At 55.5% G+C, this 23,655-nt stretch overlaps 2 protein-coding genes across 5 annotated transcripts in view; one reads left to right on the top strand and one right to left on the bottom strand.

Moving 5' to 3' along the window:
• The window catches only part of LOC143152486 (lachesin), a 114,253-nt gene that overhangs the window by 64,647 nt on the left and 25,951 nt on the right, over window positions 1–23,655 (top strand). For 2 of the 4 annotated variants that reach the window (XM_076322692.1, XM_076322690.1), the window contains exons 1-4: window positions 15,041–15,431; window positions 15,720–15,826; window positions 21,982–22,189; window positions 22,383–22,544. In XM_076322692.1, the coding sequence (XP_076178807.1) occupies window positions 15,287–15,431; window positions 15,720–15,826; window positions 21,982–22,189; window positions 22,383–22,544 (622 nt within the window). In that variant the 5' untranslated portion in view covers window positions 15,041–15,286. The other 2 variants (XM_076322694.1, XM_076322691.1) reach the window with 2 other exon arrangements.
• On the bottom strand, window positions 12,646–14,899 carry Fuctc (alpha-(1,3)-fucosyltransferase C). The gene is made up of 3 exons (XM_076322689.1): window positions 14,081–14,899; window positions 13,613–13,907; window positions 12,646–13,522 (listed from the first exon to the last, which is right to left on the bottom strand). Exons 1-3 carry the CDS (start codon window positions 14,865–14,867, stop codon window positions 13,141–13,143), a joined length of 1,464 nt encoding a protein of 487 aa, XP_076178804.1. The 5' UTR covers window positions 14,868–14,899; the 3' UTR covers window positions 12,646–13,140.

Raw genomic sequence — 23,655 nt, 5'->3', positions numbered from 1 at the left:
TGGATCGTTATCCGCGAACGCGGCTCGAGAGGGGAAGGAAAAACTTGGCTCGTAAAGAAAGTTCACCGGCGAGAAACGTCCCTGCTCGGTTCGCGTCGTTGCTCGGTATCCCGCGGATTCCGCGGATTCCGCGGATCTTTCCGAAATCGATTTCGAGATCGAGGATCGCGTCGTCCGATGGAAACAAGCTCGGGGCGTCTTTCTTTTCGCGAAATTGGATTCAACGAGGCGTTCGAAACGGTAGGACGTTGTCTCGGTCGCGCGAAATTTCCTCTCGTCTCCGTGCAATTACGGGGATCCGAAATGGCCTTGGAAGGTTTCGTCGGCGAGACGCTCAAAGGGATGCCACCGGTTTCGCGGTTCGCGAAATCTTTCCGGCGCGTCGATACGAGAAACGAGCCGGCGAGTTCGCGATATTAATTCGCGGAATTAATTCGCGAGTCGTTCCCGGAAAGCTCGTGCCGGGAATACGAGCGATCCCGGTCGATCGACGCGAGCTCCCCTTCGTTTTGTACGGTTCGAGAGGAACGTTGTTCGCTTCGCGACGAGCGTCGTTACGCGCGCCCTTTATTATTTTCAACGAATCGCCGCGCGCGACCGTCGACGCGTATCGATGTACGAATATAATCCAGCGTAATCGAGGCGCGTAACGAGGCAACGTTTCGAGGAGGCGCTCGACCGTGCTCGGGCGACGGCAACCGTTCTAATTAGCGGCCGGCCTCGATGTTTCTACGTCCAAAGGGACACCTTTCGCCCTCGACGAAAAATACGCGAAAAGGCTCGTCGGGACGCAAACCTCGGGCCCTGCGAAACAGGGCCCTCGAGACTGGCTCCGGTGCAGCCAGCCGGTCGACCGGGGAGGAGATTCTCGAGCGGAGCGATCCCGCCGCGCGCTCCGGACGCTCGGAGAATATTAAATTCCCAGGACGGCGCATAAATTAAAAGATAGCGGTTTTCCACTCGGGCTGCGTATAAATTTCGCGCGAACGGACGAACGAACGAACGAACCAACGAACCAACCAGCCAACCAACCAACCAACCAACCAACCAACCAACCAACCAACCAACCAACCAACGAAAAGGAAACAACCGAGCGTCTTCTTCCTCTTCCAGCGACTGGAAATCTTCTCCGTATTCCGAGCTCGCTGTTTTTCGGCCGATCGACGCGCTTTCACTTCTCCCCGGCTGGATTTTTCCGTCCTGGCCGGTCCGTCGAACCGCGCAACCTACTCGAGTATACTATATTACGCGGAGTATACTATATTATCGGTTGGAACGGAACGCGACGCCCCGCGCCCGGGGACGTTGTTCGCGCGCGATAAAAATACACGAGTGCGATATCAGCGGTAGGAACGAAATATTCATTTTCGAGGGCACGCGGTCGTACGCGATTACGTTCGCTAGCTGGGATATTTTCAGCCCGAACGGTTTCTGGAAGTCGTCCGAGTTGCGATCGAACCTCGAGCCTCGGCTCGCCTCGGCTCGTCTCACCTCGCGTAATATTTTTCGCCGCTCGCTTGTCCCCGACTCCTCCTGTTTCTCTTCCATTTCCTTATTATCCTCTTTTTTACGCGCATACGCGTATTAGTGCTCCTCTTTATTTTCCCGGCCCGTTTCTTTCGCTGCTCGACCGTGGTAACGCCGCCCGGGAGATTCTCGTCGACGCTTTGGAACGAGAAATTCTTGTTTTTCCTAAACCGTTCTTTGTCGCTCGACAGAGAGGCAATTTCGCCGGTTTACTTTCCAGCTATTCTTTCCCTCCGAGAGAGTTCGGCGGATCGGGGTCGCGAGAGGTTCGAGCGTCGGCACCGAATTCGATCGTTGGTCGATTCGATTTTTCGAATCGGTCGACGCCGCGTATCCATCGGATGAACGATGGTCGATACGCGTTTACTTCGATCTCGCGACCTTTCGGAAGCTCGACTCGATTTCGTAGGAGGATCGTCGTCTATGTCGGTTCGTCGAACAACGCTCGCTTCGACCGGGAAAAATTCGATGGAAACGCGCGGCAGATGGAGAGAGATCGCGGATCGTGGCGGAAATCCGGCGATTCGAGTGCGCTTCGCAACGAATTCGACCGCTCGAGGTTCGCGCGCGGCGAGAATACGTATCCGGGTAATGATCGCGGTCGCGTGGCGCGCACATTTTTCGGGCTACCGGCGTAAATTTACGCAGGGAGCAGCGAACAGCGAACAGCGAACAGCGAACACCGAGGGGAGAAAGACCGGGGAAGGGAGGAACGACGGGACGGTGAGAAATAGAGCGAGGGAAAGCTACGAGGAGCCTCGAAATTTGAATATATCCGGCGATTTTTCCGTGAATTTTTTAACTCGGCCGTGAGAGAGAGTCGATGGCACGTTTTTCGAGGTCTCGTATTTCGTGCCGATGAGAACCGCGCGTGCACCGGTGGCCCAGGAACCGTCGAAGCTGCGCGGACGAGTAGATAGCGCCGGTGGTAGCGGTGGCGGCAGCGGTTGCGGCAGCGGTGGCGGCAGCGGTGGCGGCAGCGGTGGCGGCAGCGGTGGCGGCAGCGGTGGCGGCGGCGGTCTTTGTAAAAATTATTCCGGAGGAAAAATGTCTCGTATTTCTGGCCTCCGGTTGCCCGGTTGCGAAACGGCCAAGATGTAATTTCTGGTTATACCGGCGGCTATTCCGGTTTACTCCGTTAACGAAGGAGAATCGTGGAACGCCCAAAGACGCTAATTGAGCTAATTAATTTCATCCCTGTCCGATAACTCGGAGAGTATCGAGTAACGAGAAAGGCCTAGCGCGAACGTGGTCGCGGTTGGCCGATTCTTTCGCCGCGAGCCGTATCCTCGGCGGCAGAACGTTTGCATCGTTGGATCGCTTTCCGAACAACGTTTAACGCGCGTTTCTCCGCCGTAATTTACGCGGTAACTCGACTCTTTCCGTTGCAAAATTCCACGAAACGAAACACCTTTCCAACGGACGATTAATTTTTCCGTAGCCAGCGAGCGGGGCCTACGAGTATCGCGACGATCGAGTCGCAGGGCTCCTCGCGGTCGAGCAACGAACGAGCTCGATGTCGGAAGTAGCCGACAGAGTCCTGCGCGGTTCCGCGAATACGCAAAACGAGCTCCCCTCGGCGTCCGACCATTTTTTTAACCAGCCCCGGAAATTCTTTCTTTTCGTTTCGTCGACTCTCGGGACGCGAGTCGTCTTTCGAGGGAACGAACGAACGAACGAACGAACGAACGAACGAACGAACGAACGAACGAACGAACGAACGAACGAACGAACGAACGAACGAACGAACGAACGAACGAACGAACGAACGAACGAACGAACGAACGAACGAACGAACGAACGAACGAACGAACGAACGAACGAACGAACGAACGAACGAACGAACGAACGAACGAACGAACGAACGAACGAACGAACGAACGAACGAACGAACGAACGAACGAACGAACGAACGAACGAACGAACGAACGAACGAACGAACGAACGAACGAACGAACGAACGAACGAACGAACGAACGAACGAACGAACGAACGAACGAACGAACGAACGAACGAACGAACGAACGAACGAACGAACGAACGAACGAACGAACGAACGAACGAACGAACGAACGAACGAACGAACGAACGAACGAACGAACGAACGAACGAACGAACGAACGAACGAACGAACGAACGAACGAACGAACGAACGAACGAACGAACGAACGAACGAACGAACGAACGAACGAACGAACGAACGAACGAACGAACGAACGAACGAACGAACGAACGAACGAACGAACGAACGAACGAACGAACGAACGAACGAACGAACGAACGAACGAACGAACGAACGAACGAACGAACGAACGAACGAACGAACGAACGAACGAACGAACGAACGAACGAACGAACGAACGAACGAACGAACGAACGAACGAACGAACGAACGAACGAACGAACGAACGAACGAACGAACGAACGAACGAACGAACGAACGAACGAACGAACGAACGAACGAACGAACGAACGAACGAACGAACGAACGAACGAACGAACGAACGAACGAACGAACGAACGAACGAACGAACGAACGAACGAACGAACGAACGAACGAACGAAAGTTAATTTCTACCTTTTTCGCGAGTCGGTACGCCGCAGGGAGCCGTTGAAAAGATCCGCGGATCCTCGAATCGTTCCCCGGAGGCTGCTCGCTTTCCGAAATTCGTTCGCATCGAAATCGCCGAAATCGCCGAAATCGCCGAAATCGCAAATATTTTCGGAAAGTTTCGACGAGGCAACACCTCGTAGGAGGGTCGCCCGAACGAGTCGGTTTTCTTCTCGGAAGCGTTCCCCGTGCTCCTAACCGTCCTCTCGGAGCCCGGTACTTACGCGTAGCGAGCGGGTTCTCGGTTTTCGCGAGACTGGCCGATTTATCACCCGAACTTGTTTCTCTCGGGTCTCGGGGCGAGCCGCTCCTCGGTCCATCCTTTTCCACCCTCTGCTCTTTTCGCAGCGAGAGTTCCCTTTCTTACGGTTTTCTCGCCGGATGGCAGGGACGTCTCTCTTTGTTCCCCCGTGGCCGGGGTCTCGTTCGGCGTCCCTGTTTCGTCGCTTCGTCGCTTCGTCGCTTCGTCGCTTCGTCGCCTCGTCGCTTCGTCGCCTCGACGCCTCGTCGACTCTGTACTCCGCGCGCTCGAGCGGCCCTATTATTTTACGGAGCCAACGGACTCGACCGCTCTCTCCGTTCTCGCGTTATCGTCTCGTCCACGAGGAAGCCCGTTAGAGGTCCGATGGAGATCGCGGCTTCGCGCACGGTTCGCGCTTTGTACCCCGCCGCGAAAACTAATCCCGAAATGTACTTTTCGAGTTCGTTATCGTTGGCGAGAACGCGTTTCGTTAACGCCCGCCCCGCTGCTCGACGTCTAATCTCGTCGCGCTCCTTTGTCTCCTTCCCTCCGGACGAGTAACGAAACGCGAAACGCGAAACGCGAAACGCGATACGCGATACAGGCTTGTTTTTTCCCTTTCGAGACGGCCACGATGGTGGACTCGCTTCAAAAGAGCGACCTTTGCCTCTCGATCGATCCCGTATCGGAACTCGACGATTCATCGTACGAGGGAGGCGAAGGGAAAGCGTTAACGGCGCGTCAGTTTGGGTAAAATCGCGCACGGCTCTGTCTCGGGACTAGGCGTAGTTAGGTACGGGCGTGTACGGTTTTCCGAGTGCGCGCACTTTGGTATTATTAACCGCGTCCCATCCCGGATGCCGCCGATTCTGTAACCGATCGATCTCTCGAAGACCGTACGGGAAACGGTCGTTCTGGCGGTCCGAGCGAGCGCTCGTCGCGGCGACGGCGGCGACGGCGGCAACGGTTGCCGAAAGACCGGGCGTGGGAGGGAAACGTCTGCCGAGAACCATCCGGCCGTTCAATACGCGGTATTCCATTCGAGAAACTTTCGAGCGGCAGACGTCGTTAATCGACGCCGCTTCGCGCGCGAGCCCTCCTGAAATCTCGAGATTCCAGCGCGTTCTCCGGAAGGCGCACAGACCCCGAACAATAAACCGCGGCGCGACGTTCCCTCGGTCGCTTTGATCCTTCAATTTGTCGTCGTCCGTCTCATCCAAGATTCAATGCGCCCTCTCTACCCCTCCTCTGCTCCTTCCCCTTCTCCGATGCCTTCTCCATCGCCATCGCCATCGCCATCGCCATCGTCCTCCGTCTCGCCTCCACCCCCCTTTCTGCCTCCGCACCCGCACCCGCACCCGCACCCGCACCCGCACCCGCACCCGCACCCGCGCACACCTCCGCCTCCAGCTCCGCGTCGCGTCTCCAGCTTCGTCGGATCCACGAAAACCGCTAGCGGAAAAATCGCAGTGTCTGTCGTTCCCGTCTTATTCGTTCCTCGTATCCTCGTGTCCTCGGTTCTTCGGCGAGCAGCTCGTTCGTTCTTTGGCGTTCCCGGAGACACGCACGGCGAACTGGAAACCGGCACTCCCGGTGCTACGGTACCGTGGTGCTCTCCGCCGGCTCTCGGATCATCTCTGATTCACGCGACTCCGGTTCCCGTCTCTCTCCGTTCGTTTTTCTCGCGACGAGAGCAACGAATGGAAACGAACGACGCGGGAAGCTGGTCTCGCTCGAAGGCATCGAGAGGCGTACGAATCGGGTGCGAGGCCGCGCGAATCTATGTTCCGAGTCCGGGGTCCCGCCGATCGCGAGTCGTTCGAACGTCGATAGACGGCGTTAACGCGCCAAAGATCGAATTCCTTTCCCGCGGTCCTCGATCTCGAGGAATCTCGAAGACAAAGTACCCACCGACCGAGCGACCGTCACTGGGAAATTCTCCTACCGGGAGAAATCGAAAGGTCCTTTAAGGCGAGATAGCGTAGAAGATTCTCCGCGGGCGTCGAGGGTACTTTGCGGCTCGTTTTCCCCGCGAAAGGGATTTCTTCTCGCGGATATTCCGTCGCGTTCCATCGACCGATGCGATTTCGCGAACGCGAGCGTCCCTTACGATTTCATAACCGTTGCTCTCGCGACGACGATTTGCATTTTGCAAAGTGAAACGCGCATCGAGGAGTTGGCGGGATCGAAGCGCGGCGTGGCGCGGTGTGGCGCGGCGCGGCGCGGCGCGATGCGGTGGCCGGGTACGATGTTTGAGCGCATTTGAATATCAGGAAATGAAGCCTCTTGTCCCAGGGGCGCGTCTCGACCGCGCGAAACCGTCGGGGAAGAGAGCAGCCCGAGAAAGATATCGAATCGGGGAAGAGCGGAAAAAAGAAAAAACCGAGGAGAAGGTTGGCGCGAGCGCCGGCGAGGAGAAGATAAGGGGACGGGAGAGAGGAAAGAACCAAAGGGAACGAGAAAGAGCAATAAGGGACGGAAAGAGGGCCCGTCGAGACACCCGGAGAAAAGGAAGACCGTCGTTTGAATAATACTTTGCATTTAAATGCGAGGACCGATAAAAGAAACGGTCCTGCCGCTCGAAATATCCTATTACGGGCCATCATCTTTTCGATGGAGGCCGTGTCGTGCCGTGCCGTGCCGTGCCGTGCCGTGCCGTGCCGTGGCGTGCCGTGTCGCGTCGTACCGGTCACCGACGTCGACGTCGATGTCGTTGCTCGACGAACCGAGGACATCGTCCGGTGCGTGGGAAATGTACGGCGACGAATTTGAAAAATTCTCGTCGCGCGTTTTGTTCGTCGACGATTACGTTACGCGCGTCGCAGTTTCGTTCGATAGGGGGGAACTTGGTCGCGTACTATATATCGCAATTTGCGGCGTCGACTTTGTTCGCGACTGGATCTGTAAGCGACGTTTTGCTTCCGTTCGTCCGGGATTTTATTTCCACGGGAACGCGTTGTTCGTCGGTTCGAGCATCCTTGAATAAATTGCGGGAACATTTGGACGCGTTGTCGGCGTCGATATTCGTCGTCCGTTGTTTCGAAAAACGGAGGGAGATTTTCCCCGGTGCGGTGCTCTCGAGGTTGCGAAATTTTCGAGGGAAACCCGTAAGCGGCGTCGTCCATGGAGAATTTCGAAGGAACGATTTCGGCGAAGAACGCGAGTCGGAACGCGTTCGATTTCGGCGCCGGGCGATGTTTCTCCGCGAAAGTTGTTTCTCACGGTGGTCGATACAATTGGAAGGTCATCGAAACGAAAATCTCGCCGACGCGAGGATACGATCGTTTCGTTCGTTCTCGCGAAAGGTATCGCACGCTCGATCGGTCTTCCCTTTAATTATAAGTTGCCATTCGGCGCCTCGCCGGGACGGAATTAAACGCACAAAGGCGAGTATATCGCGTTTGCTTTGTCCCCTCGGAAAGCGTCGCGCGACCGAAAGTTACGGGCGAAAATGTTTGTCGCGGAGAGCAGGGTTTAACGCCAACTACTTTCGTTCCCGTTTTGAATCGGATCGCAAGTTTTAATGGAATATCCGGCGGAATATAGCGGCCCGATGGAACGTCGAGTGCTCGGTTCTCGGAAAATCGGCAAGGATCGGGAAGGATCGGGAAGGATCGGGAAGGATCGCAAAACGTCTCGTTGGACGTTGTTCGCGGTTCGCGGTTCGCGGTTCGCGGTTCGTCGACGTTCTCCTTTACGAGTAAAATGGACGCTCCGGGAATTAGGAACGCGCGATTGCCAGAGTCGAATCGAAAGCGATCCAATGGCTTTGGATTATCGATTCGTGCGGCCCGGTATCGTTCGGACGTGGATTCCAGGTGCTCGAATAACCCGGTATCGGTTTATCGGTCGCGCGAATTTCCATCGGAGATTCGAGCAACGAGGATCCGAGGACGGGTAGCGTCTTGCCCGTTGCTCTCGTCCCCGGGAATCTCTCCGTTCTCTTCCTATCTATTTTCGGAACGTACTCGTCCCGTTGTGCTCCCTCCGAGACGCGAATTGGGATCGGTAAACCGGGCTTGGATAACTCGGGAGAAAAACGCCCCCCTCGGATCGATGGAACCGAAAGAACGCGCGCGCGTTACGCGTATCGCGTATCGCGTATCGCGTATCGCGAGCCGACTCGAAAAAACCGAGGTACCCTCCGCTTTCGAAACTTTTCCGCTTTCAAGAGTTCTCGATCGAGCGTAAGGTCCGAGCCGCGCGGAAATTTAAACAAACGGCCCCCTACCTACCTACCTACCTACGCTTCTCGAGCATCCGACGATCGTTTTCTCTCCGATTCGCAACCACGGGTTTCCGTTCACGATCGATCCTTCGAGGTGAAGGGTGCCGAAACACCTCGAGCTCCCTGCGCGAGCGTATACATCCGTTTCGAGAAGACGGGGCGCGAACGTTTCTCCAAAGTGGGAAGAGCGAGCAGGGATCGGGAGGTATTTTCCGTTTCAATTGGAGCCACCGAGTCCGAAACGCGGGAATTCGGTCCCGCGTCTGCCGCGGGACGTCTTCTTCCTCGAGCTCCTTCGCGAAAACGTTCCGAGTTATCGTCCGGAAGAAGTTTAACGTCGCTCGCTGGAAATTCCGGCGCGTCTATCGCCGGGCGCTGCAAATTGGCTCCGACGAGACGTCGAACGGACGGAATTACGCGGAACGGAACCGAACGGAACGGAACGGAACGGAACGGAACGGAACGGAACGGAAGCTGGTAAATCCGATTTTCGGTGGAAAGTGGTTGGTCGGAGTGGCTCGCGGAGTAGTTCTTTGTAAGTCGATGAACCGTGGCCCGAACCGGCGCGAAAACAACGCAACAGGAACGATTCCGTGGGAACGGATCGATCCTCGGGTTCCTCGGGTTCGTCGGGTTCCTCGTGTTTTCTCGTTCGCGGAAGGAATCGTCGCGCGACGAATCGCGATCGACGTTCGGTCGGCCGGCCGGCCTCGCGAAGACGGAAAATTTCAGCCGAAACTCGCCTCGACGCGATTCGCTCGAGCCGAGTCTCGCGTGTTTCGACGATTACGTCCGGAATTGAAATTCTATTCGAGAGAACGGTCTACGGTCGGTTCGACGCGAACGCGAACGCGAACGCGAACGCGAACGCGAACGCGAGAGAGCCCGGGACGCGCGTCGTTCCTGTCCGCTCGAATATACCCGCTTTCTGCGGAAAATAAAACTCGCTCCAAGAGTTTTATCGCGTGTTTGCTTCGTCGTAATTGCTGTATCGAGCCCCGACGAGCGAGAAGCGAGAAACGAGAAACGAGAAACGAGAAACGAGGAACGAGGAACGAGGAACGAGGAACGAGAAACGGGCCCGGCACGGTCCACGGTAACGAGTTTATCCAGAGGCAGCGCGAGTATAACAGACGTTTTTTCAGCTCGGACGAAACATTTTTTTTTCGAAAGCGCGCGCCGCACCGCGCCACACCGCGCCACACCGCGCCACACCGCACCACGCCACGCGAGAACCGTTTACCGTTTCCCTTTGGAAACAACGCGCGACGAACAAACAACGTTCGAGCGGAGCGGCTGGGTAACGACGCGATTCGAAAGATCGATTTCTTCTTTTTCTTTTTTTTCGCGTTCAAACTCGACGCGCACCCGCGACGGAGAAACGCAAAGCACGGCGTCCCTTTCGCGTCGCTCGTTCGAAGGGGAAGTTGCGAGAAAGGAGCTCGATACGCGTTTGCCGCGTAGGTCGGTTATCGGTGTTCGTACGCTCTCGAAAGTACCGCTTCTTTCGTTCTCGTTGGACGGTTTCGTCGCGAGCGCAAAAAGAAGGAGGTCGGTCAGGGAAGCGGTGTCTCTTCTCCGTTTCTCGGGTCCGTAAAGACGCGACTCGGTTAATTTCCCCGAAAGGTCTTTGGTTTATCGCGGGATCGATGGATTCGATCGGTCGTAACCGTCGCGTCGCGAACGAGTCTCACGGGCGTCCAGGGAGCCGGAGAAACCGAGTCAAAGTCCTCGGTTAAATCGTCCGATTCGGAGTTTACGGTCGGTCTTAAAGCAGGCGCGCGAGCAGAATCGATGGTACGACGAGACTGATTCAGAGCTCGGCGTTCCGCGCCGCGCCGGTTCGATCGTCGTACTATATTACCGTTCCCCGCGTGGCCAAAGAGACGTATCCACTGGCTGGTCGTTTTATCGCCCGCCGATTCTACCGTAAAGTAGGAACGCGCGAACGCGCGTACGAAACTCTTGACGGTTGCTGGTCGCCTCGGTGCGGTCGAGTTCAGGGTCGAAGAACGAAACCCCCGTTGGAACGCGTGCCCTTCGAAACGTTACCGTGGAAAGAATTCCGTGGCGCGTATCGATAACGCGATGCCGCACACGGGGCGTGTCTCGCGCGGATGCGAGAAACCGACCAAAGGAGCCACCCTCCGCGAGAGAGGGAGACTCGATAAAGAGGGAGACTCGACTTTGAGCTCCACCGACCCGTGTAACGTCCGGACAGCCTCCTCTATCCGTACTTTACAATCGAGGGTTTTATTGAAATCTCGCCGCTCCCTGTATAAACTCTAACGGACATTTTTATCCGTCGGATAAATTTCCCTGGGCTCTTCTCGGGCTCTTCTCGGGCTCTTCCACCCCTCGATCCGGCCGAAAGAACGTCGAGCAGCTCGCTCACTACTTTGGCTATCCACTTCCGGCGGCGACGGCGACGGCGACGACCGAAGCCTCGCGCACCGAACAGGAATTATTGCCGAGATACGAAAGTATCCGAGTTATCGCCGATAGGGACCGAGCGTACGCTCGGACAAAGGGAGACCATCTTCGACCGGAAATCCACCGCCTCGTTTTTTCCAATATTTCCGGAAATATTCCGATACGGCACCGAACGGCTTTTTCTCGTCGAAACGAAGCCCCGCGTCACCGTCCGAGAAGAAATCCACACCGCGAAAAGTAAATAATACCATCGGCTGGCGTCGTCGTCCTCCTCGTCCTCGTGCCGATACGTCCCGAAGAATTATCGTCGTTCGGATCGATCCGAAAAACGTCAACGACTCGGCGCAGGGTATCGGCTAAAGTGTCTTCTATCCGTTGCAGATGCAACTGGCGCGATGCGCGCGTGGTGCGCGTCGTGCAGACACGTCGCATCCTCGAAAGCTTCTGCCGGTGGCAATTTCGCGAGTGCGAGCAGACGTTGTTCCGCGAACGACTTACCGTCGCTCTTCCCGTCCTCCTTCCCCTCTCGGTCTCGTCTTTTCCCACGAGCGGTCCGTTCTCGCGATACCAATTTCGTTCCGGCGTTGTTCGTCGTCTAGATTTTCCCGCGGAAAGACCAGTGGAATCGAGGATCCTCGATAGGATGGTCCGCTCGGATCGTCGTTCGTATCGCGACACCGATCGTTTCGCGATGTCGAAGCGCGCGAACGGATCGAGGTCTCGTAGAAAGGGGCGAGCTTCGTCGACGCTTTACCGAGCGATAATTACCCTTCTCGATAAAGCTCGAGACGCCGCGCAAATACCGAAACCGGTCCGTAAAGAAGTCCCGCCGGGGGTGGAGATTCGCGAGGGACGGCCGTAAATCGGGTTAGAAGGGCGGAGGTCGAGAGAGATCGAGAGGCCGGTAATTTCCTTTTATATCCATCCGGCGCGATTCGAGCCGTACTTTGCCAGCGTCCAGCCCGAATCTCGTATTTATCGTTTACGACCTTGACCTTTTCGGACGAAATTCGGAAAGCGTGCGTTCGTTGGTCGGTTCGTTGGTCGGTTCGTTGGTCGGTTCGTTCGTTTCGCGCGCGGCGAAATATATAGTAGTACTATATTCGCGGAACGTTTCGTCGCGCGTTCATCGATCGGGTCGGTTCTCGGACGTTTTATAAATAAACGTTCGTCGCCGAATTCGTACTCGGTTGCTTTTAAAATCGCGCGAGCATCGATTCCGCGTATATTTCCGAAAAAGCGAAGAGAACCGTCGGTGACGGACTCTATTCTTGCACGATATATCCGATCGAATGTACACAGCTGGCCGATAGAATCGCGTTCGGGTATACTCGGAATCGGTGAATCGGGAACGAGCAACGATACGAACGAACCATCGCCGTAGCGGACGAAACGTCGATCGAGGAGTTCGGTCGTCCGTCGCGTTTTCCGATTTCAAAAATCCTCGTCCGATGTTTCGTCCGATGGAAAAATCGTTCCGCGCGACGATCGAGCGGCGTCCGGCGAGTTTTTGTTTCGAAATGTCCGGAGTCGTGCCCTTTTTTCGTCCCGTGTCGATTCGTCCGATCGAAAGGTTCGACTTTTGTGCGCGAACAACGCGTAACGTCGCTAGTAACGAGCATTTATTCACGTATAACGGTACACAACGATGTATCTTCGGGTAATCTTAACTCGTGTATTCCGTTTCTTGCTTCGTACCGTTGGTGTGCACATCGATGCGCGTGCTGCTGATAATCCTGTACTGGGTTCGTAGCGTAAATAAATAAATAAAAAAAAAGAAAACAACGTGTAACGCGCGATCGAAAATAATGGTCGGTGCGACTCGAACACCGAAATCGAATCGTCGAGCGGTAGACGCCGCTCGATCGAGAACGAATCGGCAGGACCGGCGATCCTTTCCGCGATAAAACCGGCGAAGAAGAGGCATCGATTTCGAGGGCACGCGGCGATCGATGGGGCGTTCCGTGCTCGTTTCGAAGAAGAGAGAAATTTTCCTGCGAATCGATTTATTTCGAGATTCCGTACTCGTTCCGGGACGGGAAAGGGACGGTGAAGATTAGAAAAGAATCGGTCGGTCCCTGCGCTGAACGTCCGTCCGCGCTAATTTCTCCGGGCGTCCCGATCGCGCGTCCTCGCCGCCGCGACGCTCGTTCGCGTCGCGTATTTTTCGCGGCTCAAAATACTCTGCAGAGGACAACTGTACCAACTGTACCAATCCGAGAGAAGATCGAACCTTCGCGGTTTCCGGTTCTCGTGAAGGAACTCGCAGAGTTTGCAAGCAACGCGATGGTTACTCCCGTCGATCTTGTAGTAGTTCTTCCAGTCGAGGTGCTTTTGGTACTGGTGCGGATTCTCGATCAATCGCTTCAAGTGTTCGGCGAGATCTTTCGGCGAGTCGAATTCGAGAGCGTCTATGTAGGATCGCGGCGGTGCGAAGGAGGTGTAATTGGCGCCTCCGTAAACGATCGGCACCACGTTGTATCTGAAAGACAAGCATTTTCCGCTCTGAACGCGTTCCGCAGGGTGGTCGGTGTCGGTGTCGGTGTCGGTGTCGGTGTCGGTGTCGTTTTACCTGAGCGCGTTGTACAACTTCTCGGTTACGTAATCCTCGCAGAGGGAGTTCTCGAAGGAGAGGTAGAAGAAGTAGTTCGGCTCCGCGACGTCGTTGAAACAGTCTCGGTTACGAGGACAAGAGTACCGTCCGCATTTCCCGTAAATGTCCACGCGTATGTACTTGGAGAGCTCGAACACGTATTTCTCCCGACCGCTCATCGAGAAGCAATTGCTCACGAACCACGCGATCGGTTTCGTCTTGGCACGGATCGTCCCGCTCGGCTCGGGATTGGCTCGATCCTCTTCCCGGTTGCCTGCGCGAAACAATATCCCGTTCGGAAGACTCGAAGAAGGACCGTTTCACCGAAAACGGACGTTGCGTCGTTCGTTCGTTCGTTCGTTCGTTCGTTCGTTCGTTCGTTCGTTCGTTCGTTCGTTCGTTCGTTCGTTCGTTCGTTCGTTCGTTCGTTCGTTTGTATATTCGTACCTGAATCCTCGTAGATTTTCGTCCACTCGGTGTTCCGAAGAGGAGCGACGATTCGGTCGGTGCTCGCGTCCAGGACGCTACCGAACGTCCATGGAACGTCGCTGTCCAATCTGTAGGTCATCGTGGTATCGAAGTACGTCTCGAGGAAGCGGTTGGTGAGCCGTCGGTTGGCCGGGCTCTCCAGGTTCGCGAAAACGTACCGCTGCCGCGGACTCCTCTCGCTCGGCAAATCCTCGAGATCGATTTCGTTCCCGTGGAACAGAACCGCGTCGAAATCCAGCGGGTTCGCGTAACTTCTGTTGCGCGTCGCGTAACAATCGTTCACGGGACAACCGCGGAAAATGTCGCCTTTTCCCATGTAAAACGTCTCGTCGCCGAACATCGTGTTCCAGAACAGTATCTTCTTGGTCGTTCCGCGGACGCGCGACACCGCTCGGTACTCGGGCGAGCGAAAGATCGCGACGTAGAAGAGGAACGCGAACGTCGAGAAACCGATCAGGACGTACTTGTCGAAACTCCGCGACGTCATCTCGAACCGGGTGGTCCGCTCGAGTCTCTCTCTACATTCGGACGCGCCGCGAACCTCGTCGATTGTCTCGATTTTGGTCCCTCGTTGGCCGGGCAACGCTACCCGAGAACGCACGCCTTTCGAACGAACGAACGATACGCGGCGAATCGCGAGACAATTGGCGTTCCTTTCGAAGGAACGCGACTCGCCGCGGCGTAACCGTACGCGACGGGTGGTACGCGTTATCGCGACCTTGCGCAAACGCTCGTCGACGACCATCCTTCTCCGCGAGCCGTTCGATGGGCGTTTCGAGCGATTACTCGCGGTTGCCGATTCGCCTTTACCGACCACGCTCCGGAATAGCCGATCGTAGAAACGATTCGCGAAACTAGTTGCGTAAACGCGGCGAGGATCGTTCGGCGAAGCTCGCTGCGCGCGAGCGCGAACGCGAACGCGAACGCGAACGCGAACGCGAACGCGAACGCGAACGCGAACGCGAACGCGACGCGGCCGAAATTTCTCTCGATTCTCTACCGGTTTAGGTTTCGCTGAATACGCTCGAGAAACGAAATCCCCTTTCTTCGTAAGGTAGCTCGCTCGTTGCCCGACGCCGTGAAATTTTCGAGCAGGAAACGAAGTAGGAAAGGAAGGTCCTTTGACCTTTCTACGAGTCCTCGCGCAGCTCGGATCGTTTTCCGATGGTCGCGACGCGAACGATACGCCGCGCGCCGGTAACGACGATACCGATAAACGTCGAGATAGCCAGGAAGAACCGAAGATGGCAAAGATACTGGAAATTCCAACGAGTTACGGGACGCTGGAGAGGCTGGAGACGCTGGAGAGGTTCGAGACGTTCGAGACGTTCGAGACGTTCGAGACGCTCGAGAGGTTCGAAACGCTTCGACCGTCGGAGCGCACCGAACGTACCGAAAGACCGGAGATAAGGGAATCCCCGACGATACCGAGCGTTCGGACACGGTGGGCTATTCGGGCGCGAAAAACCGACCAACGCCGATCGATCCTCGCCTCGGACCCTTTTTCTCCGCGACGAAAACTACGAAAAACTACGAAAAACTACGAAAAACTACGTAACGCGCACTAACGAAACGTTCTCTTGGTTTGTTTGCGCAGCCCTCTCGGATCAACCGATGTTCGCCGAGCCGATACCGAACGTCACGGTGCCACTGGGGAGAGACGTCAGCCTACCCTGCGTCGTCGAAAACCTCGGTAATTACAAGGTAATCGAACCCGATCGAATACGATCTATTCGCATGCCGTGCCGATTCGAGTCTACCATTTCCGAGCGCCACTGTTCTTTCGTTCGTTCGTTATTGCGCGTGGTCGCGTAGACGCGATACGTGGACGGGTATACTATATTCCAGTTAGGCGCGGCGCGGCGCGGCGCGGCGAGGAGATGCGCTGCGAGGAGATGCGCTGCGGTAGAATGCGGTATGCAGCCAGGACTTTGCGCTTACGTAACTCTCGTCCAAGGCTCCGTTATTACGCAACGTCGTGCCGCGCCGTACCGCGCCGTACCGCGACGTACCGCGCCGTACCGCGACGTACCGCGCCGTACCGCACCGTACCGCGCCGTACCGCGCCGGGTCGCCGTGAGTAAATAATAAATGCCGCTGCAGACATTGTAACGCCGGCTGCCGCCGAGGGATTCTGAAATATTTACGGTATCTGCTTCCGATGTATCGATTCTTCGCGCGGCTCCGTACGTTTCTACGGGAAGAAAATATCGCAACGAAACCGGAATAATATTATCCGAGTGGATGGAACAGCGCGCCATCGGACCGGACGCGCGAAAATAAAGTCCGGCGAACGTTATCGAGACGAAGGTACATCGAAACGGAATCGAGTATTCCGGATCGCGACGCCGTCGAAAACGAATCGTCGTCGATACGGTGAGAACCTCGTTAGCAAATACGCGGATTCGGAAACACCGGAGCGGCTCTCTTCGATTTCGAGAGAACGCGAGCACTCGTCCGGTTCGACGATGGAGAACTACCGAAAAGGGAGAACGAACTACCGAAAAGGGAGGGGAGGACCCTCGAATTTTCCCTCGACCGATCGCGAATCGTCCAACCGATCGAGAATCGAGACGGACGGACGCGACTCTTGAATCTTTTCGAAAGAAATTGCGGAACCTTGAGCAACGCGGAGACCGCGGAGACCGCGGAGACTGGACGGATGTCGCGAATAACCACGGACGGATAAAAAGCGACGCTGGAATCGAACAAAATTTATTACACGGAGGTAATAATAACGACGGTAAATTAACCGGGATCGATTTACGAGCGGCCGAGCTTCGATTCGTCCGATGCGCTTCGAAACACCGTGAAATTCGACGGAACGAAACGCGAATAATGAAAAAAAAAAAAATGAAAAAAATTCCCGCCTCCCTCCGCGATCGGCTCGCCGGGCGAAATATTTACTCGAGATTTCCCACGTGCGCCGTAACGTTCCTACCCCGAATCCGATCTTTTCCCACGCGTACGAAACGAACCGAGGAAAAAGGTTCGACGATACGTCGCCGTAGCTACGTAGCTCGCGCTACTCGTCCCGTTGAAAGTTTCAGTGAAACTTGCGTTCCAGTTCCAGTTCCCGTTCCCGTTCCCGTTCCCGTTCCCGTACAAGTTCCGTAAATAAAAGGCATCGTATCGTATCGAATGGTTGTTCGTTTGGAAAAGTCGAATCGTCGTGGACGTTCGCGAACGCTGTTTCGAGGACACGGAGGGAAGCGATCGATCCGCGTACCTTTGACCGCGAATAATTTTCCTCTCGGATTCGGAACACGTGCCGTGACTCGAGTATCTGGCAGTCTCATTAGACTCGACGTTTCGCGAATACGGAGTCCCGGATGGAACGTCGGTCGAGTTCTTTGATCGAAACACCAGAAAATTCCATCTACGGGGGTGCCGAGCCCTCTAACCCCCTTTCGCGTTCTCTCTCTCCTCTCTCTCTTCCGAGTGGCAGACTCGGAACCGGCGCGGTAGGTACTCGATGTCCGAGCAACTCGAAGAAACCGTACGACTTTGTCAATTTTCCTGGATTTAATTATATCAGGAAACCGGTATCGTGCCGGCGGGGAATTACAATGGAACTCTTTGGAACGGCCGCGGGACAAATTCCAGCCGACCGCAGAGACGCGTTTCGCGTTTCGCGTTTCGCAAAAAAATTGCGATACGAGCGCGATTCGTAATTACCGAGTGGGGGATAACGTCCGAGACGCTCGCGTTTCCCCGAGATATCGCGAACCGTATTTAACCGTCGTCCACGGAAAGAACTTTCACCGTTCGTCCATTATTCGCGGGGGCGAACGCGCGGCGGAAAGCTGGCTGGCAGCAGGCCCTTCCGGGAGCAAAAGTTGAGGCGGCACGCTCGAGTGCTCTCGGTAATTACCTAATTAGGAAATGAATTTAATAATTAATTTGCTAACCGGATTACCAGCGAGCGCGTCGAGCGTCGAGCGTCGAGCGTCGAGCGTCGAGCGTCGAGCGTTGAGCGTCGGCGGCGCTCGGTGGATACCGTGCCGGGTCTCGCGATCCCTGAAATTATTTTTAATTACCGCGTCGATAAATCGTCGAGTTGGCTCTCGTGCTCGAGATCCAGCGATTGCGGGCGACGCCATCGACGATCGCCACCGACACGCCTCCGGCAACGTTTATTCACCACCGTTCGAGAACACCGGATAAAAGGCCCGATTAACTCGATCGCTTTTACGCGTCGCCCGCTCGCGTTTCGTTAATTGCGTCGCGCGCGAAATACCCTCGGCTCTTCTTTTTTCTCGCTTCGAACGCGACTACGAGAAACCGAGCTCCCGATTTTCGCTCCGAAAATAACGAAACTGGACGCCTCCCCGTTGCAACGTTTCTCGAGATTTTCCTACGAAACGGGAAATCGATACGAGCGTTTCGAGCGAACGGACCAACGGACCAACGGACCAACGGACCAACGGACCAACGGTGGAAGGGAAAGGGAATTAATAAACGTCTCGGTGACGAGACAAAGGTCCGTTTCGCGAACGGACCTGCTGTCGTCGACGCCGCGCGACCTTTCGCCCGTAAAACGGACCAGGGACGTTAAAGCTAAACACCGGAGAGAAATAGAAGAGCGACCTTGTGGGAAATCAAGCTCGGCCTAATGACCGAGCACCGGCAAACGCCGGGAATATTTTTGCAAAGTTGATTAAAACGGGCAACCCTCCTCGACGCTAAATGCCGCCCCGTCGTCGGAATGGCCCCGTCCCGACCCTCCCCTCTCTCGCTTTCTCTCTCTCTCTCTCTCTCGCTCTCTCGCTCTATCGGCCGTCGAGCCGTCCAGCGTTCTCGCTTGTTATGCTCTCGAGCCACTCTGTTACCTTTTTTTCCCACCCTTCCGTTCCGTTCCCTTCCCTTCCCTGTGCCGGGAACGGTTCCAGCGCAGAGGTTAATTAAATCGTAGAAGGCGGGTGGTCGATCGTTCGGGAGGCTCGTGGAATCTCCGAGTGCCGGTTTCTTTTTCCGTTCGAGGACCTCGCTCGCCGTTTCGGCGTTCTCGAAGACGATCGACGTTGGATCGCGTTTCGAAATCGTCGAAACCGGTGATTCATCGCTCGTCGTAATTCGCGAGGTTCGATGCCGCTTTATCGGAAATATTTCCCGTAATAAAGTACATTTACGGGCGACGGTATCTAAATTAGCCTTCTTTTCGAAACTCGAACGTTCGGCTCGGAGCGCGTTCGTGTATCTCGCTTTCTCGGTTTCTCTCTTTCTCGGTTTCTCTCCGTCCCGCGAGCCGCGGCCATCGTTCGAACGTTCCAACGACTCCCGAACGAGGACAACCGAGTCTCGTTTACGGAGCTACGAATTTTCGCGGGGAGAAATTTAGGAGACGTCTGTCGTCCGAGAGGGTTTTCGGCGACCAAAAGAGCACCGTTGCAAATTCTGACGGCGGCTCGGCATCGGGGCACGTATTTAAAGCGAAATGTAAATTCTGCAACGAGTCCGGGGCATTAAGACGGCACGTGACTCGGTATACCTCGCGCGTAGAACGCTGACTGTCGCCGGATAATTACTGTCACTCACGGGGATACCGGGCGATTCGTAGTTCCGAGGAAATTAGAAATTATCGCGCGAAAGGGCCCGGGCCCGAGGTCTTGGCCTTATTAACGCAACGAATCCAAACTAGAGTCGCGATTAAACGTCGCGAAGCGTTCTTAAAATTATACGCGCGCCGCCCGCCGCCCGCCCCCCCGTCGCCCGTCGCCCGTCGCCCGTCGCCCGTCGCCCGTCGCCCGTCGCGCGCTCCGGCTCTTTAATTGCGTTAATTGCGTTCGGTTCCGAGCGGAAAGCCCGGTAGACAACCCTCGACAACCTCGCCAAACGACGCGAGGCGACGCGACGCGACGCGACGCTTAAATTCATGGTGTTTTATTCGACGAACGAACGCGATCGTTTTTCGATATTTTTTTTCTTTCCCGTGAGCTTTTCATTTTATTCGTACTCTTTTTCAGGCCGGTTTCCTCTTGTCGGTTTCACGCACGTCGATCGTTCCGGAACGAAAATCTCGATTTGGTCGACAGCCGCCGGCGCACGGCCTCGAAGAGCCAAAAGCGATCGAATCCGGATCGCGTCGTATCGTCCGGTATAGAAACGCGCGCGTCCGGAGCGTACGCGGGCGATTTTAATTAAAGCCGGAACCGCGCTTCGGTCGTGGAAAGCGCGGAAAAATCCTTTCGGAGGCGTCGCCGACGTCCGGACCGAGACTACGTTGTTGCGAATTTAACGGCTTTATTTCGGAGATGGAACGATATCGCCTCGGTGAGACGCTTCGGGTGGTTGTTCGTCTCGAAAAAAGAGCCGCCTACTTCCACGCGATATAAAAGCAACGGCGCGGTATCGCGGTATCGCGGTATCGCGGTATCGCGGTATCGCGGTATCGCGGTATCGGTTAAGCCCGACTTTGCGTCGGTGCCAGGGATTTCGATCGAGGCGCGAGCTCTTCCTCGAGACCGTTTAAACGCCGATACGGCTCGTCGGTGGCTACCGTGTTCGCATCGCGCCGGAAACCACGTTTCTCGAGCGAGAACGCGCGATTCCCCGCTATTCGACGCTATTCGGAACCTCGAATTAAAAATGTTAAATATTGAAAATGTTGAAAACGTTTCGGGAGGAGAAAGAGAGAACGGCACTCCGTGAAGCGCGTTTCGATATCGGTGGCGAATCGCGGCTGTTTTAATCGGAGCTGGAAACGTTCCAGGGAGAAACGCTCGCCGCTGGTTCGATAACGCAACGAACGATGGATACGAATTGAAAACGATGGATCCCGACAATTATTTCCGGACGAATATTTCGTCGTCGAATCGTTGCGCGATCGTTGCGCGATCGTTGCGCGATCGTTGCGCGATCGTTACGCGATCGTTACGCGAACGTACATTTTCCTTTTCGATTCCAAGAACGGCTTGTATCGGTTTTTCAAATATTTTCCAAGGAAAAGCTCGCCGGAGAAAGAACCGACGGCCGGCGACCTCGAGTAACCGATAACGGAGCGCGTCGAACGTTTTCATCGTACGGAAGGTTAATTTACAACGCGCAACCGTCGAGGCGAACGTTTATTTTGGAAAGAAAAGCGGTCGGTGCAACGGACGGAAACGATCGAGAGGGAATTTTCGGTGAAAATTTGAGCGCGGCGTGCCCGATACCGGGAATTAACCGAGACTCGGAGCGCGGTTTCGATCTCGACGCGAGAAGAAATCGAGAAAGAAGGAATTCGAGGAGGCGAAGAGGCGAGGAGACGAGGAGGCGAGCAGTCGACCGTAATTCGTCCCCGACGAGCGCACGAGGAGATGTTGTTGTTGCCGCGTTACGTCCGCGAGATACGCCGAAAGTGGCAGAAAGTAAAAATGAGGAAAAGTGGCGCTTTCGCGCAACCGAGCGTTCTCGAGCGTTGCCAAGGAAATGAAAAAGAAGAAGTGCCAGCCGGGAGCACGGCAGAGCCGCGGAAGGGGTTGGGTCGGGGCCGAGGGGCGAGCAGTTTAACCCAGAAATCCTCGAAAGTGCATAAGCTTTGTCGTGGAATGAGCTTAGTTAGGGGAACGTTAGCCCAGCCGAGCGTAAAATACGGTCGTAATAATGTTTGTTCATAGGATTTCTGATGCAGCTCGGTTGCACCGAGTCTGTCGTTGCACTCTCCTCGACGTTCTTTCTCTCTTCGTACGCGACTCTGGACGACGCTAGACGACGCTAGACGACGCTAACCGGCGCTAACCGGCGCTAACCGGCGCTAACCGGCGTTAACCGGCGCTAGTTTTCCCGTATCGCGGTTAGCCACTTGTGGAACGTTCGATGAGAAACTTGAAAGTCGAATTCCGCGTCGGACGATGGTAAAAACGTAATCGCGATTACAGGTTGCGTGGGTCCACGTGGGTCGTCAAATGCTGCTCACCGTTCACAAGCACGTGGTCGTCAAGATACCGAGATTCACGGTGTCCCACGACAATCAGAAAACCTGGTTGCTTCACATAAACAGCGTCCACGAAGACGACAGGGGTTACTACATGTGCCAAGTGAACACGAACCCGATGATGAGCCAAGTCGGCTTCCTGAAAGTTGTCGGTAAGCGCGCTCCATTTTTTTACCGTGCTCGCGATCATCGACGCTTCGTACGTACGACCCATCGCGTCGCGTCGCGTCGCGTCGCGTTTGGGCGCCGGTTGAGCGGATCACCGACAATTTTTCCTCTTCCCGAGGAGTCTCGCGTCCGTTCGACGTCAGCTAATATTCCGTTTCACCGTTTCTCTGTTTCAAGTGCCACCGAATATAATGGACTCGTTCTCTACCGAGAGCACGGTGGCGATTCGAGAGAATCAGAACATCACCCTTACGTGCAAAGCGAAAGGATATCCCGCACCGAAATTGATGTGGAAGAGAGAAGACGGCCAAAGCATAAACATCAATCGACATCAGAAAGGTGAGCGGATCGTCGATAAAGGATAAATAGGTATCGCGATCGCGGCTCGTTGGATGTAAAATACGAATCGGTTGTTAATTTTCGAGAGATTCGGGACGCCGCGTACGACGCGCAGGACGCGTTCGACGGGTTCGACGGGTTCGACGGGTTCGACGGGTTCGACGTGCTCGGCGCGCTCGACGAGTTTCGCGCACTTTAGGAGGGGCATTTGCGTATTCGTAACGCGGTCGAAGCGTAACGTCGATGGTAATTTTAGGAGAACGGACGATCCCGTTCGTACGTCTTCCTTCGGAGTCGCTATCGAGTCCCAGGAGCGCCGATGTCTCGTTCGAGTAATAGATTGCCTTCGACGTTGTACGTTGTACGTTGTACGTGGTACGTTGTACGTTGGACGTTGGACGTTCGTCGTTGGTCGTTCGGGGAGAATCTCGAGGTAAACCGGCGGTGGAACATGGATGGAAAAACGATCGCGAATATTTGTCAAGGAGATTCGAAGGGATCGACTCGGATCCCGAGCGAAAGCGAAGGAGAAGAATTTCACGCACCGAACAACGACGAGTTCTCGATCGAAACCGTAAGTCGATATTCTCGGTGATCGGTGGTTCGGGAGGATTTTACCGTACCGTTGAACGTCGAAAGCGTGGTTGCGTTCGATTTCCGGTGATCGAGCGCCGAGCTCGAAACACCGGGGAACGAACGTCTCGACTCGGTTCGAACGACGGGGAAAATAATTCGGCGGTCGCGTCGAACGATAAACCTCGCTAATTTCCCCGGTGGAAGGGAACGCGCGTAAATCCATTCCGGTGGACGTATAATCGGTAACGCGGTAATTACTCGTTCGTAGTGTCGGCGGTTCCGAGCTCTTTGTTCGCGTGTACGCCGTGCCGTTATCGAGAAACCGGGAAAAAGGAAATCGTATCCGGTTCGAGTCCGTCCGCTGTGCGGCAACGCGTTCGACGACTATCGTTTTCCGTCCCAGCGGCGAATTATCGCGAAAGGAGGCGGACGATTGTCTCGAGGCGGTAAAACTGCGTCGAGGCGTCGCTCGCTCGAGGAAAAAGCGAACGCGTACGCGTACGCGTACGTTCCAAGGGTAGGGAGAAACCGAGCC

Source organism: Ptiloglossa arizonensis, chromosome 10 (assembly GCF_051014685.1).
Source record: "Ptiloglossa arizonensis isolate GNS036 chromosome 10, iyPtiAriz1_principal, whole genome shotgun sequence".
Taxonomy (NCBI): Eukaryota; Metazoa; Arthropoda; class Insecta; order Hymenoptera; family Colletidae; genus Ptiloglossa; species Ptiloglossa arizonensis.
This window is presented reverse-complemented; position numbering and strand designations above follow the sequence as displayed.

What these genes read in the sequence shown, in the direction of transcription:
- Fuctc (XM_076322689.1), bottom strand. Translation starts at nt 14,867, where the DNA reads ATGGTCGTCGACGAGCGTTTGCGCAAGGTCGCGATAACGCGTACCACC. An exon ending in GAAAATCTACGAGGATTCAG is followed by an intron (nt 13,908 to 14,080) that starts GTACGAATATAC and finishes TGTTTCGCGCAG; the next exon opens with GCAACCGGGAAGAGGATCGA. An exon ending in AAGTTGTACAACGCGCTCAG is followed by an intron (nt 13,523 to 13,612) that starts GTAAAACGACAC and finishes CTTGTCTTTCAG; the next exon opens with ATACAACGTGGTGCCGATCG.